This window comes from Plectropomus leopardus, chromosome 10, assembly GCF_026936395.1.
Source record: "Plectropomus leopardus strain MGB_pleo_1.0 chromosome 10, ASM2693639v1, whole genome shotgun sequence".
Classification (NCBI taxonomy): Eukaryota; Metazoa; Chordata; class Actinopteri; order Perciformes; family Serranidae; genus Plectropomus; species Plectropomus leopardus.
The window spans coordinates 18,462,471-18,479,248 of record NC_142185.1 but is presented as its reverse complement, the minus strand read 5'-3'; the positions used below and the strand labels follow the sequence as shown (position 1 = coordinate 18,479,248).

General features: G+C 39.8%; 1 protein-coding gene across 9 annotated transcripts in view; it reads left to right on the top strand.

Moving 5' to 3' along the window:
• LOC121948856 (bromodomain adjacent to zinc finger domain protein 2B-like) overlaps positions 1–16,778 on the top strand; it is a 65,752-nt gene that overhangs the window by 44,193 nt on the left and 4,781 nt on the right. For 5 of the 9 annotated variants that reach the window (XM_088083203.1, XM_088083204.1, XM_088083202.1 and 2 more), the window contains 23 exons: positions 127–187; positions 1,744–1,852; positions 2,051–2,152; positions 3,304–3,514; positions 3,939–4,031; positions 4,116–4,177; positions 4,475–4,540; positions 5,437–5,502; positions 6,457–6,501; positions 6,772–6,804; positions 9,260–9,325; positions 9,520–9,660; positions 10,266–10,520; positions 11,641–11,864; positions 12,319–12,393; positions 12,538–12,772; positions 12,873–12,935; positions 13,013–13,157; positions 13,986–14,653; positions 14,795–15,083; positions 15,236–15,391; positions 16,109–16,263; positions 16,417–16,622. In XM_088083203.1, the coding sequence (XP_087939329.1) occupies positions 127–187; positions 1,744–1,852; positions 2,051–2,152; positions 3,304–3,514; positions 3,939–4,031; positions 4,116–4,177; positions 4,475–4,540; positions 5,437–5,502; positions 6,457–6,501; positions 6,772–6,804; positions 9,260–9,325; positions 9,520–9,660; positions 10,266–10,520; positions 11,641–11,864; positions 12,319–12,393; positions 12,538–12,772; positions 12,873–12,935; positions 13,013–13,157; positions 13,986–14,653; positions 14,795–15,083; positions 15,236–15,391; positions 16,109–16,263; positions 16,417–16,622 (3,526 nt within the window). The remainder of the gene's footprint in view (positions 1–126; positions 188–1,743; positions 1,853–2,050; positions 2,153–3,303; positions 3,515–3,938; positions 4,032–4,115; positions 4,178–4,474; positions 4,541–5,436; positions 5,503–6,456; positions 6,502–6,771; positions 6,805–9,259; positions 9,326–9,519; positions 9,661–10,265; positions 10,521–11,640; positions 11,865–12,318; positions 12,394–12,537; positions 12,773–12,872; positions 12,936–13,012; positions 13,158–13,985; positions 14,654–14,794; positions 15,084–15,235; positions 15,392–16,108; positions 16,264–16,416; positions 16,623–16,778) is intronic. The other 4 variants (XM_042494363.2, XM_088083205.1, XM_042494366.2 and 1 more) reach the window with 4 other exon arrangements.

The following is a 16,778-nucleotide window of genomic DNA, read 5'->3' as shown; positions in this document are numbered from 1 at the left end:
ATTTGCAGTGCAGTCCCTCTCCTATTTTTGTATGGTGGATAAATCTGTTATCATGGCAGGTCTGTGGATTTACTTACGTCCCCCTGGAGGTGCTGAAAGTGCTGAGTCATTTCTCCTGTTTTCTAGGACCGGGGAAGAGGAGGAGAGTAACGGATGAGCGAGTTCTGCGGTTGCCTCTTGAGTTTGGGTAAGATATTGTTCATGCACTTTATATTAAAAGAGATGCATAAACGATCTGACCATGTTCCATTTGTCGTCACTATTGTGCATTGTTTGTGTTTACGCAGTTGGTGTTAAGAAAAATGTCAGCTCACTGAAGACTGACGAGTGACCTTTCATAAAAGGTCATCTGTGGTCATCTTTATTTTGTGGAGCAGCGTCAAACACATGATCAGCCACAGCAGATATTATGATATCGCAGCAGGGTTCTCCGCGGATCCTTAAAAAGCTTTGAAAGGCATTGAATTCATTAATCTGAAAATAAGGCCTTAATTGCGATTAAAATGTCTTTAATCAGTCTTTCAAAACTCTTCAAAATGGGAAGTAGAATCTTAGAATAGTTGCTCTTCTGATGTCGCATTGTAATATTGCAGAATAATTGGTAAAACCCCCTATAAAAAAAAAAGTATCCAAATACCTCTTGTCTTAGCGTCACCACGTCAGGATTGTGGAACCAACATTATTTTATTTCTGGCCAGGATGTTCAGAGCAGAGGAGCCACTGTCTGTAGTTATCTGTCTACATGCCCTGGACGACATAGTACAGATTCGTCTTTTATTATTTAAATTATTTTATTTTAATTTCAAGTGATTTTATGTAAGTCTTAAAAGGTCTTACATACAGTGACGAAACATTTACCCCGGTAAGAAAAACTGGGGTGCTGGTACTGGTATTACGCCTTTATGATCAACACTGGTATCTGTCGTCTGATGTTGTGGCAGTTCCACATTTAAAAGTAGGCAAATGGGTAGATATGAAACTGGGCAAGAATGGAGCAACCATGCACAGACAGTTTCCACGGGGTGAATAACGTAACTGCCACTGTAAAAAGCACCACTAGAGTTCCTTATCTGAGAACAGTGACGTCTTCATCAAGATTTAAGAAGGAGTAGACCACAAAAAACATCGTTGCCCTCCTTTTTAGGGGCGCCTTTAAAAACCCCAGTCTAGAGCAGTCGGCAGGAAATGAAATGAGGCCCAGCACTTCAGCATCAAGGGGTTAATTGCATCCAGCCTCAACACAGACATGCAACATTTGTAGCTCCCTGCCCACAAATTCTGCAGCCTCGGATCACAGCGCCTTTCATCTTCTAGGGATGTTTTTCATCAGCAGGTTCACAGGAAACAGAGGCCACACGACTGTATATCAGCCCCTGCTCTGTGTGAGAGAACGGCCTACACATCTTGTGTGTGAGCCATGGCTGCTCTCCAGCGGAGCTCATGGGAACTGAGGGGTAGCCCCACTTGGCACATGGCCATTTAGGGGTACAATTACAGGAAAGGTCAGAAGAAGACAAGGCCATGGACTACACAGCTATACAGACATCATTTACATAGTTTATCTTTTTTTTACTGGCTGTTGTGAACAAGAGGATGATGTGCATCTCTGCTAATACTGACACTTGAACATTATTTGACAGCAGGAAGGAACTATATATTTATGAATAATAAATACAGCTGTGCAGTGGTTATGACCTTGTTTTAACTACATTTAATGTACAGTTTTATTTCTTTGTTCCTCAGTTGGCAGAGAGAGACTCGTATCAGGACTGTAGCAGGTCGTCTACAAGGAGAGGTGGCTTACTTCGCTCCATGTGGGAAGAAGCTGCGTCAGTATCCTGATGTGATGAAGGTACATCTACAGTGTGTAGTTTCATGTTATTAAAAGTACATTTTAAAACTTTAAATGATTGCACATGCTGACTGCATCAGTATAGTGTTATTTTAATTGCCCCTTAGGTGGGAAATGATGACGTGTGTGGTTATTGACTAGTTGATATGATTAAAAATGAACTGCGTTAATTAATATGCATTTTTCTTATGTCTGCAGTACTTACTCCGGAATGGTATAACTGAAATCTCACGGGATAACTTCAGCTTCAGTACAAAAATTAAAGTTGGTGACTTCTATGAAGCCAGAGACGGACCAGAGGTAAATGTTTCTACTTTTTTGTGTTTCTGATTGGCAGGATCTCCCATTGTCATAACTGTAACATATCTGTCACATGATTTTTTATCTTGGTGTCATAATTAGAATGCCAGAATTCATATTTAGTTTCATCACTGAATCAGAAAAGTAAAATATTATGTATTGTACATGATATTTCATTCTATTATTGCAGTCATGTGTTCCACATTTACCTAAAGCTGCAATTTGTATCTAATGCATTACACCAAACCTTTATCTGTGTTTGTTTTGACAACTCCTGGTTTAATAGAGGTGAAAAAGTTAATAATCTATTCATTTGGAATATTTTTTAAGCACGAAGAATTGTCTGCTGGTGCAGAAAATGTAAAAAAAAAAAAAAAGCTTGTTCAGGCATGTTGTTAATTTCCTGCATTTGTAACAAAACTTTTGGGTAATCAGCATTTCGATATTAACATTGCTGCCAAGTAGACTATATGGCCGCTAGTGACTGAATGATTCTGTTTTCTCTGATTTGAGGTAATGTGAAGAATTAAGTCCACAACAATTGTAAATTTCAAGATAGATGAGAGAAGGAAAGGTTATTCTGAGCTCAAATTCAGTCTTATGAACTTGGGAAATTTTCGATATACAAGACAAGCAGTGATCACCATGAAGTGCCGGAAAATATTATTTTTTGATTTTATAATTTAGAGAATTTGACAAGCAGACAAAATTGTTTGTGCCTTTTGGTGGATGCTGTGGGTGATGTTGTAGTCCCCCTTTGTTTCAGGATAATTTCTGTCAAATGACATACCTATGTCACTATTGATACAATTGTAGTACCTCAATATTTGCATTTACATTATTACATTAGAAACAACACCCAAAAAAGGGGGTTTGGGCCCTCTGAGACCAAATGGCCAAGAAATAGGGTGCACGTTATAAACTTCTGATTGCCCAAGACTATACTAACAGGGAACAAAACAGGGAAAAAAAAAGTGAAAAGAATAGTTGGCAGAAAACATCCGGATGACCTGGCTCCCAGCCTTCTATGCAGTATTGTTCAGTCAACGTGAAAATCCAGAAAATAAAGCAACGAGTAGGTAATCATTCTCTTCATTTTTTGTTTGTTTTGTTGGTTTTAATCCATCTTTGTTCGGCATTTGAATATTCAGGGTCTACAGTGGTTCCAATTGGCAGAGGAGGAGATCGGTCCCAGTATCATAGCGATGGATGGGAGGCGCAGTCGTTGCACTCAGTCTGAGCGCCAGCCAATAGGCGATGGAAATGGGACCAAACAGTGGAAGTCTCATCCTCTTAATACTGGTGAAAATAACCTCCAGGATGTCAGTGATGCGAAGCTGCTGCGCAAACTAGAGGCTCAAGGTCTGTTTACTGAAACTTTAACACTTAAACACTTCCAGCTATTGGCTATGTCAGTGATTTTTCCTCAGTAATTTGCATCGTTTATCTTTGGTGTAAGGATGATTGGCCAACTGCTGATCGCATCATTTCATTTCCATCTCGGCTTCAAAAGACTTTAGAAGCAAAAAACTTTTTCTACTTTCTAAAATATCAGTAGTGAATGTTTTTGTGTTATTTCCTCAAAATTAAGCAGGTTTTTTTTCTAGAATCATAAATGATAAAAACCATCTTATTGATTTCTCAACAGGCCATATTGTCATTATTGCACATAAACCCAACAGCTCATTGCAAAAACTCCAGGCACTTTCTCTGCACTTTCTCTGCTTTTTCGTTTCAGTTTGTAATAGGGTCTGTGATTTCAGTAACATATTTCATCATGTTGCAGAAATAGCTCGACAGGCAGCTCAGATCAAAATGATGAGGAAACTTGAGAAGCAGGCCTTGGCACAAGCAGCAAAAGAGGCAAGAAGGCAACAAGGTAAACAGCTCCTCTCTGGGCACACTCTTCTCTAATGCTACCTCATAATGCTGTGTGAAAGCATAATTTTTTTGTGTCTTGCAGCCATAATGGCTGCAGAGGAGAGGCGGAAAAAGAGGGAACAGATGAAGATTCTTAAACAGCAAGTAAGGACTCTCCTTTGCATGCATTGTTTGATTTTCCATGCAAAGCTTCATAACCATCTGCAGCAGCTCTGTTTGTATTCACAGTTTGTGTGCTCCAAGGTGAAAAACGGTTTTAAACACATTTGAATTGCTTTTGAAATTCTATAAGGAAGTTGCTTTCCTTCAAAATGCTGCTCCTTCCTCATCTGCATAGACCCACTGTACTTCTTCACCCCACGCCTCACTCCCTCCCGCCACTCTATAACATGCATGACTTAACAGTTAATTCATTTGATCTTGCCCTCATCCTTTTACCAGGAGAAGATCAAGCGCATTCAGCAAATTCGTATGGAGAAAGAACTCCGTGCACAGCAAATTCTCGAGGTTCGTCCTGAAAGTTATTGCAGAAACATTCTAAAACACTTCCTTTCTGCTGTTGATAGGATTTTTAAAAAACCCAACCAAGGGCTATTCCTAAATTATGTGGTCCCACTTCTGGCCACATCTAGTGAGTACATGTGACTAATGCCTAATTGGTTTTTTGCAAAAGTGCCATTGAATATGAAAATCTCCTCAGACCGTGATGGAGCTTAATACAAAATACAGTATTTCATTAAGTAAGAGGTGGCCCAGAGTTTACCGTGGCTAGGTGAAATACCTATTTTGCATTCTCCCACTAATAGAAGCTGTGAAGTATTTTAGCTTTTATAAATCAAATTTCAGTTGACACGCTTGGCAAGCAGCTCTTAACAGGATTTTGCTGTGGCTATAATTACTGATAGAAATTTTGCTTAATTTATTCTCACTGCCTGCTGGTGTTTCATAATAACTGCAGCCATTTTGTCTCTCAGTGTTAATGGGGAGAAATAATCATCTCATTGCTCAAGATTTCAATATGTTAGATGTGACTTTATCAGTAAGCCACTGGCTCTGTTTAGCTTTCTGTGAAATATTTTCCACTGACGACAATAAGAGACGATAGAAAAAAAAACAATGTAGCAAACACATACCAAAGTTATACATACTGTTAAGTACACTTAATCAACTTTTCTTGTTTCTACAAACCAGGTTTATGCATAGCTTATAGATTAAAGATATCTTTTCTTTTATAATGTGCACTTGATGATTTTGATAGAGAAAATTATAACTTAATTTTTCATTAATCAGAGTTTGCTGGGTGAATTCAGTATTCATTTACTCAGAGCTTTCTTGCGTTGTATGCACTTTGTTTTTGAAATTAGTTTATTGCTCCTGTTACATGACCTGTTTTGTACTTGCAGGCAAAAAGAAAGAAGAAAGAGGAAGCAGCCAATGCCAGAATATTGGAGGCTGAGAAGCGAAATAAGGTGAGTAAGAAAAACAAACTTTGTTTAAGGCTCTGATCAGATAAAGCACATTTTGCAGGTTGTAAAACGTGTGGCGCTCTGTACTGCCTTTTTTTTTTACCTTTTTGCAACTTTAAAAAATTATTGTGGCTTGGCAATCACTGAGTCATCTATCCTGAGCCTAACCCTTGCTGTGAGGTAAACACCCACATCTTAGTTAGATAGTGAGCTAGTTAATAGCCCGTTACCTTACCAAGGAAATAAATATCTGCACAAAACATGGACAGGTGGAGGGCACCTGCTCTGGCTCTGCTTGAGGGTAAGAGGCTGTTCCCAGATAACTTATTTGAAAGTGGGAATTGGAGATCTTTTTGGATACATGACACTTGTTGGCACATAGTAGAAGTTTGACTTTATGCTTTCTGCCAGAAAGCCATCAATTAATCTGATTGGACAATAGGAAAAAATGACACTGGGCGCTTCACTGCTCTGAGCTGAAATGTTTTTTTAGCTCGAGGGGTTCAGGGCAACTCCTGCAAAAATGCGAGACACATAGTGTGGAAAACTGCAAGAACAGTAAGTAAAACCTGTCACTTCCATTGGAAACAACCACAAGATCCGCGCCAGGTTCCTAAAACACATTCTGTCTGTTTGAGGCCTAAAACTTAAATACAGCTGCCACAAAAGTCCCTCATGCCCTTGACTTCAAGTCTTTTGCCCCTGCTTGTCTGCAGTATAATGTTCTTGCTTTGTTACTTGTCAGTGCAAAAGAGATTTCCCTGTCCTCGGTTAATCACTGTGACAAAACGAGGAACCCGCCATCTCATTGCACGCTATGAAAAAAATCAACTGAGAAAATTTAGAGGCCTGGAAGTAAAGCATCATGTTGTTCAACATGTGAGGCCTTTTGAATTTATGTACATTTTTGTTTATATGTTGTGGTTTGTAATTGACATCTTTTGTTTTTTTCTAAAGGAGAAAGAGATACGAAGACTGCAAGCTGTCATACTGAAGCACCAGGTAGTTTTTTATTTCTTTTTTATCCACAACCACATATACCAAAACTGTCCTCACTCTGTGTTTATGAATGTCTTTGAGATGGTCTCTAACTAATGATCATTTTTTGTAGCCTAATGCAATTGTTTTGCACATATTATCCTGTCGAATTATGCTTTGCGGCTCTCTTGGGTGTATTTTTTATTTGAACTCACTAAAGGTTGGATATTTCTTGCACTTATTTTTTTTGTGTGATTTTCCTTCCTTTAATATTTTGCCAACTCTTTCTCCCAGGAGTTGGAGAGACATAGACTAGATATGGTATGGGTATGTTTGTTTCTGTACATTTAACAACATATTGTGAACGTGTTGTGATAAATGGTTGTCATCATAGCAATGTGTGCAGTGTAGCATTGGCTGCGGTCACATTACATTCTTCTGCATGGCTTTTCCACAACAGTGCACTGCATACGTCTACACTATTTGTCTCCCAGAGAAAACACATCCATTATCTGCCCAATACGATCAAAAATGCCTTATATTACATATTACATTGTTTTTGTTTTGGATTGCTTCAATTTAGGTGCTCAAAATCCTTTCACTCTACTCTCCATTCTATCACCTGAGTAAAAATCAATATGCTGCCAGTGATTTACACCACTGAGTTAATGGAAACAACATTTTTCCTCATTTGAGATTTAAATGTGAAGTTGGTTATTTGCTCCATTATTCTCACAAAATATATCTTGACTGTAAGGGAGGCAGTGATGGCATAGATGGACACCACATTTTAGTTTTCATGGTAAAGAGGTTAAATATAATCATTTAAATTTAATTTCCAGGATAGTTTTATTTGACTTTGTCCAATAGGTGATTATGAATTCTGTGCTTTGCTTGTCCCTGTGACACTTAATATTTGCTGCTTATAGATCTAAACCTCTTGGCCCGTACCTTTCAGTCTGGCGCCTCATCGACATGCTCAGATTAATAATGGCTGTTTCTAACTTTGAGCTTATGCTTTGTGTGTGCATCGCTACCTGCAGTGTAGCTTTTCATCTTTCACTGTGTTCCATTTAGTTTAAAGCAGCTACAAGGAGTTTAAAACTGGTAATGAAACATGCTCAATTTAGTACTGATGCTGCAAACAAGGCCATCAGGGAGAAGATTGGCTATCTCTTTAAAGTCATTCCTAAAGGGATATTTTGCCGATTTTCAATCAGCTTTGCACTAAACAATGTGGGTAGTATGTGTAAATAGTATGGTATGTATGTTAAAGTTCCTTCCTCTTGACAGAGCCCAGATTGTCCTACCTCTCTCAGCTCAAGGATTTTAACTGGCTGAGGGTTATTGCTCAAACTACAGATTGTAATCCCACATTGTGTGGCTGACACAAAGAATATATAAGCAGATCAATAAAGAGAGCCTCTTTGTCTCTCTTTCAAACTCAGATCAAATTCAGATCAAACTCAGATCAGATAGTAAAAAGAAGCAGTGCTGATCAAATATAAACCAAGATTTTGTTTCTTCGTTGCCTATTTCTCACCTAAAATGTTTTTGCAGAAACATATTTCAGTGCACTGTTTAGTTGAAATACAGGATTGTTTATAACCAGCTGGTTGCCATATTATCTCATGTGTTAAAGTAGACAAGCTTGCATTACGTCATCCACCAGCAAGATTGTTAATTGGGCCAGTGCAGCGCAGTGCATTCTGGTAGTTGTAGGTCTTCTTCCTCTTGAGGAAATGGAATGCCAAATCCCTTTTTATATGTTTTCTCTGGTCATGTAGCACCAATTTCAAAAGCAGTTGAGTCTTTCTGGTGCATAGACAGCCCAGTTTTATGAAAAGACCAGTTTAAAGTAGTGAAATATCTGCCTGTCAGTGGTTTGAATCCCGCAAAATCAGACAAAACAGTTTACATCAGGCTGTTTGGAAGAGCCTGAGTTTACATTTCGTAGGAACTGAGTTGTAAATTAGCCAGTAAATTCATGTTACACACTGGGGCAGGATCAGCAAGAAAAAAAGAAAAGGATTGATCAAAAAACAAAGAAAAAAACCCTAAAAGGGACAGTGAAAGAGCACAGGTGAAAACTGACTCAACCTTGGTCCTTCATTTAACAGATGAAGAGAATTACGGGAGTGGAAAGGAATCAAAATTCTAAATCTTGAATTAGTTCTCTTCCTTTTACTCAAATATATAAAATGTCTATTTTATGTATTTATTTCTGAAAAATATTGCAAGACATGGTTTTACATTAATAGATGTATTTAGGTTGGTGGCCAAACGATGTTTACTTTGTTTCACTATTTCACTATTTTACAGTTACTAATCTGACAACCTGACATTTATCAATTCATACATCACCTTAACACTACACATCCCTACAAAAAGCTGTGTTTAAAAAAAGAAAAGTATTGTTTAAAATAAGTTGTCACTCACTTCCAAAACAAATGCATGCAGCAGACAGATCAAGATCTTTACAACATAAGGTGAAGTTGCTCATGGAAACACCACAGCTTTAGTCCACACTGGCTGCTAAAATCAACACAAAATTGAAGTTCCTTGTAGTTGCTTTAACTGTTAACTTACATTTTAACTAAGATGCAATGTGCAACCTTTTGATTGTGTGATGATTGTGACAAATGTTGATCTGTGTGTCTTCTTTTACTGTGAATGTACTGGAGTTCATACTGTGTGTTGCATTTATGAGCCCTTTTTTTCTTAAAAGAAAAAAAAAGGAGAAACTGTGAATAGAAAAGAAACTGTGTCTGTGCTCTGCCAGGAGAGGGAAAGACGCAGGCAGCATATGATGCTCATGAAGGCTGTGGAGGCCCGTAAGAAAGCAGAGGTGGGTATCATCTGAGCTACTCACGTGCCAGTGTTCCTGGTCATTCCTGCTCCTGTGTTCTGCAACATTGTCGTTTTCTTTCCCTTTTGTTAATTTCATTTTAACGCTGTGGTCATAGTTTATGTTTTCCACCCTCTGTGATTGTGAGCATATTAGTCTGTAGCGGTATCAGTTATACTTTGTCTCGGTTATAGGAGAAAGAGCGTCTGAAGAAAGAGAAGAAGGATGAGAAACGGTTAAACAAGGAAAGGAAACTGGAGCTCAGGAGACTGGAACTGGAAAAAGCAAAAGAGCTGAAGAAACCAACTGAAGACATGTGTTTAGCAGATCATAAGGTATTCACACACTGTGGTGCTGCTGGCACATGAAAATGAGAGTTCATGGATGTTTGTCACCGTGGATACTCTCCATCTGTGGAGTAGATGTGTGTGGAAAAGACTGGATTTTCAACCAGCACAGGGATTTTTACAACATGGACATCAATCAGTATAATCACTGTAGGAGCTATAGGCTTCAAGATTAGAAATGCTTTTGACAAATGTATAGTTTTATTGTTTCGCTATCAGATCTACCAAAATAGATGTGTAATATCACTGAAAGCACCTGGATTTGATTAAAAAGAAGCAGGTGTAGGTCAAAATACTGCCATCAAGTGGCCACTGATGCCAAAACAACAACCAGTGTGTAACTGATCAGAAGCTTTATTCATAAGACTGCTTGAACAGGATTTCACAGACAAACTAGTCTGACACAAGTACAATGTAGCACTGTAGGAAAGCTGGAAATGTATTTAACTTGGTCTTCAATATCTTTTTAAATAGTTCTCTAACACAGGCCAATTTTACGATTGTCTTAATGTGGATTCTATGTGAACATGAAGTAGATACAAACCAAATTGTTTTAAGGTGATACATACAACCTTGTTTTTATTTGTCACCAGCCACTTCCAGAGTTGTCCCGCGTCCCTGGTCTAGTCTTATCAGGAAGCACCTTCTCCGACTGCCTGATGGTGCTGCAGTTTCTGCGCAGCTTTGGGAAGGTCCTGCGCTTAGACATAAATCCAAACATGCTCAGTCTATGTGACCTTCAGGAGGGGTTGCTCAACACCGGGGACAGTATGGGCAAGGTGCAGGACCTGCTGGTGAGCATGCTCTCTGCAGCTGTGTGTGATCCTGGTATACCTGCAGGTCACAAGGTGAGAGTCTGTTGTTGTAATTGATTACTGTTATAGTAATAAACATGTTTGAACACAGTTGCATACAAAAGGAGCGCTGCTATATATCCATTAAATGTATTGATTCTGATGTAGTCATTGCAGCACTAGATGAGAACTTGTTTAAAGTAGTATTTTTTAATTTTATTTAGGATAATTAATAAGTAATTAACTGCTATTAACATGTAAGATTCGTAATTGAAGGAGATGTTGGCAGTGAACTGTTTCTTACAAGCTAACTAATCAGAGCACACACGTTTGGATTTTTACTCAGGCTCCGGGCAGCTAAATAAAAGAAGTCTGTCTAGGAGGGTATAAATGTTTTAGAGCTGATGGTATATGCATATGAACTGATGGATCAATGAAACCATTTTAGGAAATTCTTATGTCACAGCTGCATATTATCAAGGAATTCCATGGTTGGGAACAGTAAATGCATTACCACAAGAAATAAAAAACGTAGAAAAAAATAATATAAATGCAAAAATAAACTCAACAAATAATAAAAATCAAAATTGCTGAATTACAAAATAAAACCTATATAGATACAGCTTTAAAAAAAATATACAAGAATACACAATAAATATGCTAAACTACAACTACTAAAATATACTAAATATACATAGAATGACAGAATAACATAACCACAAGACAAGTATGCAATATGTTTACATTCCCCAAGGACATTTGTCCATTCTGTGCTTGTAGGTTGTAATCGTGTCTTCACATGATAATTGCATTATTACATCTGTTTGCATTAAGAGGCTGTCTCAGGCTGTGTGAACACTTACAGAGACATAGATACGAAGACAAGAGAGCACAAGACTGTCAACTAAAACATCATGCTCTATAATAATCTGCCTGTCTTAGATGTGTCCCAGGGGTCACTTAAGCACTTCACATTGCTTATTTTATTTCCTCAGTAGGACAGTGTTTTACTTCAGTTGCGCTCTTATAGGCTTCACCCTTCATCTGTGCTCTACTCTCATGTCTTACAGTATGTAAAACTAAATTCTGGTTTTGCCTGAATTACTTTAAAAAATAAATCTTTTTTTTGTTTAACACCACAAAAATCCTTTCTGAAACATCCTATTTCTGTCAGAATAAGACCGCCTTGGGGGACCACCTGACTAATGTGGGGATCAACCGGGACAACGTATCTGAGATCCTGCAGATCTACATGGAGGCTCACTGTGAGCAGACAGAGCTGGCTGCTCTGGCCCTCAGCCTCAGGACCAAGGCATTTCAGGCCCACAGCCCGTCACAGAAGGCCTCCATGCTCGCTTTCCTGGTTAATGAGCTCTGCTGCAGTAAGGCTGTGATCAGGTAAGCGTCCTTACTTCTTCTGACAATCGTTTTGTCTTTGATTTTGCAGTTTTACAAATTAAGCAGACTCTCAGTTTTGAAAGGGCACTGCCCATTAATGAACAAAAGTTCCACTAGAATAAATCCTGGTTTGTATAAACAAGTGCTTCTTATGCTCCTGCAGCAAACCGTTAATCTCTGGATCAGAGTGGAAAATATTGGCTTGTTTTATTCATAGAGGCTTCAATTTTAATGGGATAACAGAAGTACCAAAAAGATTGAGACAAATTGTGTTCTGATGGACAGTTTCACAATGTTGCATCAAACCAAATGTCATCAATTTTTCAGTAAGGCTGGTAACACTTTGAAATACATCTGGTGCACACTGCAACGTGGTGCAGTGGCATCATGCTATTTTTATTATACAAAAGAGGCCACCCAAACATCTCTGTCAATATTGTGTGATACTTTGTAGTGAGATCGACAAAAACATCGATCACATGACCAACCTGAGGAAGGATAAGTGGGTTGTGGAGGGAAAACTGCGCAAGTGAGTATATGCATCATCTAAATTGTTATTGAAAGATTCTGTAGAACACTTTTATGTTGGGGCATAAGTTGGTGATGCTGAAACAATCAAGTTTGAATAGCCAATGAATGTGTATGAGCTGACAGTTCCTTTTTGTCTTCAAAGACTGAGGAGTATCCATGCCAAGAAAACTGGAAAGAGAGAGAGCAGTGTGGGGGGAGAAGACAGCCACACATTCGTCAGCCCCACTGCCAGAAACAAAGGCAAGAGGAAAGAAGGGGACAGTGAGGATGAAGAGGATGAGGATGACGATAGCGAAGATCAAGGAGACGACGAGGATGATGAGGAAGAAGAATCAGGGGGAAAGAAGGGGAAGAAAGCAGAGATATGTGAAGAAGAGGTCAGTGACAGTATGAGGAGCCAGCGGCTTAAATCAGTGTTTGTTATAGTAAATGTCAGCCGGTCCACTGGCCTCACACTAATGAGTTCTTTTCATCTAGGACGACAGTGTACACTCAGCCAGCATGGAGGAGCTGGAGAAACAGATAGAGAAAACATACAAGGTAAATTAAACCCTATGAGACAGGAGCTGCACATCAGTGATTTTGACTTCAACCTGCTGCACTCTCTGTCTCTTTAGCAACAGATTCAGATCAGACAGAAGTTATTTGACTCGTCTCACACGCTGCGCTCCATGACGATTGGACAGGATCGCTACAAGAGACGATACTGGGTCCTTCCGCAGTGCAGTGGCATCTTTGTGGAAGGCATGGAGAGCGGTGAAGGTGCAAGCCAAAACAGATAACTATTAACTTTTGTTCTTATTCATCATTTTCAGGCAGCGTTCTCAAAATATACTTGTGGTGGTAGCAAGGGGATAGGGCTGGCATTACCTGTCAGTGTTTTGTCACAGACTGTTTTCCCATCAATATGTGTTTCCCCCTAAATCTGAAACAACCTTGGAGGGGTGCTATGAAAAGAGTCATTTTAACAGAAGTAGAGATCGTCCACTATTTAATTGGTTGTCCATGGCATTGTTCTCACTGTCAGTCAATAAAAATAAAATATGCAAGAATAGGTTGCTAGATGTACATGGGTGGCCCACCAAATTAAAGTCTATGTGTGGCAAACACTGACAAAATAAAAAAAAAAAATGTAGTGCTCTTTGCCTGAGCAGGTCGGGTGGCCAGCAGGTGACCCTCAAAAAAATGATTCGTGTTTGGTATTTTGTCTAAATTTTATTTCCCTGTTCGGTTCTGGGTACATAAAAGAATATAAGGGGTCTGATCACAGGCTTTAGACAATAAATATATTAAAATGAAATGATAATAATGATTATTCAATACAACATTTTATACCTCTGACTGCTGACTTTGTGTGTCAGCTCTATGAGAGCCTCTTCTATCTGTGTTAATAATGGGCACAGTAACTGGAGATGTACTGCTCAGTATTCTAAACCTAAGAAAAAAATGTTAATTTCAATTTTATTTACTGAATTACCTTAAAAATATTATCTTTATTTCACACGTAAGAAATGTCCCAAAATGGTTACCGTTGGTAATGGTTAATCAGGTCCATGCATCTTACTGACGTTACCTTTTCATGTAACTCAGGTCATGAAGAGGCAGAGACAGAGAAGAAAAGTCAGAGGACTGCTCAGGTGATCAAGGTAAAAGAAGAACAGCAGGATGAAGCAAAGAAGCCAGTGTTTTCTAGCCCAGCGCAGAGTACAGACGGTGATACAACCATGCCAGAGAGCCAGCAGGACAGAGACAGTCTCAATCTCTTCCTCCAGAAACCCGGCTCCTTCTCTAAGCTCAGCAAACTCCTTGAAGTAGCCAAAATGGCTCAAGATTCAGACATCAATTCTCACAACAGTCCTTCTGCTAAAGTCCCTTCCTCTCATCCATTATGTCCCACCTCTCAGACAGCCACTACTCAGCAGGGACTGACAGATAAATCAGATACTTCAGTGCCATCTCTGCATAGTGCCCAACAGCTCAGAAGTAGTCCCTGGATAACCTGCAGCCCTCAGTCTGTCCTTCACGGTGACCAGCTCTCCAAGATACTGATGGAAAAGAGCAACCAGTGGTTTAGCCTCTTACCTCGCTCTCCTTGTGATGAGTCCTCGTTCACCTCCGGCTCCAGCCCTCCAGCCTACTCCTCTCCACTTCAGACTATCAGCAACAAATCCCCTTCCTCCCTCTCCCCTAATCCCCTCACTTCAACCAGTTCCAGTACTCCCGCTGGGATCAATAACCTGCAGCCATCTGTCCTTCAGGTTGGTCGATAACAATAATCTTAGTCACAGTTATTTCAGATCACGCTGTGCTATTTTACAAGATGAGTTGGACACTTTTACATTATGCATGTGGAAGTAACATCTGATCATAATTGTGAGTGTGTATATTTTTTCCCTCAGCAAGTTAAGTCTGGCATTCATCAAAGCAGGCTGACGCAGTGCAACGCGTCCAGCACAGCAACAAGTCCCAGCCTGCCTTTCTCTGGTACTTCTCTTCCCTCCGTGCTGGATCTGTCCTCCCAGCATGCAGAGGATAATGCCAGCAGGGCCTTCTTCCTGGCAAATAACAACTCAGTCAACAAGAGTGAGACCCCAGAGCCTCCGAGTGACAAGCCCGATTGTGCGTCATCCCCTGCTGTGGATGTGGCCAAGACCCAGGACTACCCGAGTCCTCAGCCTATCCCTGACGGTAAGAATGGCTTACTGCCAGCGTGCACAAGTGAAATATGCTAGATTAAACATCTCCTCCACTGAGAAAGACTGACTCAGTTATAAAACTTCTCTATGTTGCTAAAAAATCAAAGAATTATGTGATAATAGTTTGTGCATGTGTGTTGGCAGAGATGCTGTGTGGCTGGTGGTGGGTGGCAGACACTGAGGAACTGCACAGTCTGGTCAAGGCCCTCCATAGCCGTGGCATCAGAGAGAAGGCCTTGCAGAAACAGATCCAGAAGCATATGGAGTACACGACCCAGCTCTGTGCAAACAGCAGAGATGGTTGGTCCACATTTCCTCTGCTCTCTTTGTTAATTATTAATGTTTGTTACAGTCATTCTGCCGTTCTTTGGCACTATCCAAGAAAAGAAAAGTTTTGTCAGTTTTTACCTGTGGTATCAAAAATGGTATCAATTATTGATGTTTTTCAAGGTATTTCAAGGACATTTCAGTGTTGTGACATAAGGCTCTCACATTCATGGAAGACCTGGAAAAGTCATGGCATTCTACAACATGCCTGGAAAAGTTACGGAATTAGTAAAATCCTTGAACATTTTGGAAAAAGTTATTGAATTTTGTTGTGTGATGAGAGTAATTGTAGTAATCTTAAGCGGATAACAGCACATTTATTTTCGGTAGCTGTTTAAGTGAAGTAGCTCTTCTCTGCGCTACTAATTGTCATGTTGTGTGCCAATACATACTTTGATTTCATTTTAACTGCTCTGAAAATAGAGCATTGGTAGTTCAATGGTACGGAACTTTTTTTTAAATTTACAAACAAAATACCAAGTGTCCAACTGAACTGTCAGCTTTCAATACCCCCGCCTCAGGAGCCTATAATAATATAATTAACATCATGAATTTTTATTATGGGTCATTGAAACAGGGTTCCCATGGTCAACAGCACCACTACAGACATGCAGTGATTTAAAGATATTGCTTTAAGATCGCTTTCCTTAAGCAGCTGATTGTAATTTTTGTGTACGTCTGTGGTGGCAGCGATTGATGTGGCCGAGCTGGAGAAGCAGGAGGTGAGTGAGGAGACAGTGGAGAGTTGGTGTGTTGAGGAGCAGGCCATGGAGGTGGACATCAGCCTTCTGCAGCAGGTCGAGGCTCTGGAGAGGAAAGTCATCTCTGCCAGCCTGCAGGTCAAGGTTTGTGCAGCGCATGTAGATAACAAACCACTGTCTTTAATCCAAATTCATTTTCATTAGTACTTATCCAATATATGTCTGTGCTTATCCTGTATCCTCCCTTAAACTTGATGTTAGTTATTGTTTCATCAAATGTGACATTGTCTCCCTCAGGGTTGGATGCATCCTGAGCCCCAGTCAGAGAGGGAAGATCTGGTTTATCATGAGCACAAGTTCTCCTCTTCCCCCGCTCCAGAGAAGAAAGGACAGAGAGAAACCAGCCAGGACGAACTTCCTGGCACGGTGGTGCGGCAGCCCCAAAATCCCCTTGATATAGCTGTCATAAGACTGGCAGAGCTGGAGAGGAACATTGAGCGCAGGTACCTAGAGAGGAAAAACCCTTTTAAGTTCAACCTTTCAGGTCAGACTGGATAATGTCACTGTACGTGCTCCTCTTGTGGTTAAAGGTTGATCTCACACTCATTCTTAACCAGAACCAAGAGTCTCTTTTTAAAGGCTGTTAGCATTCATTGTGA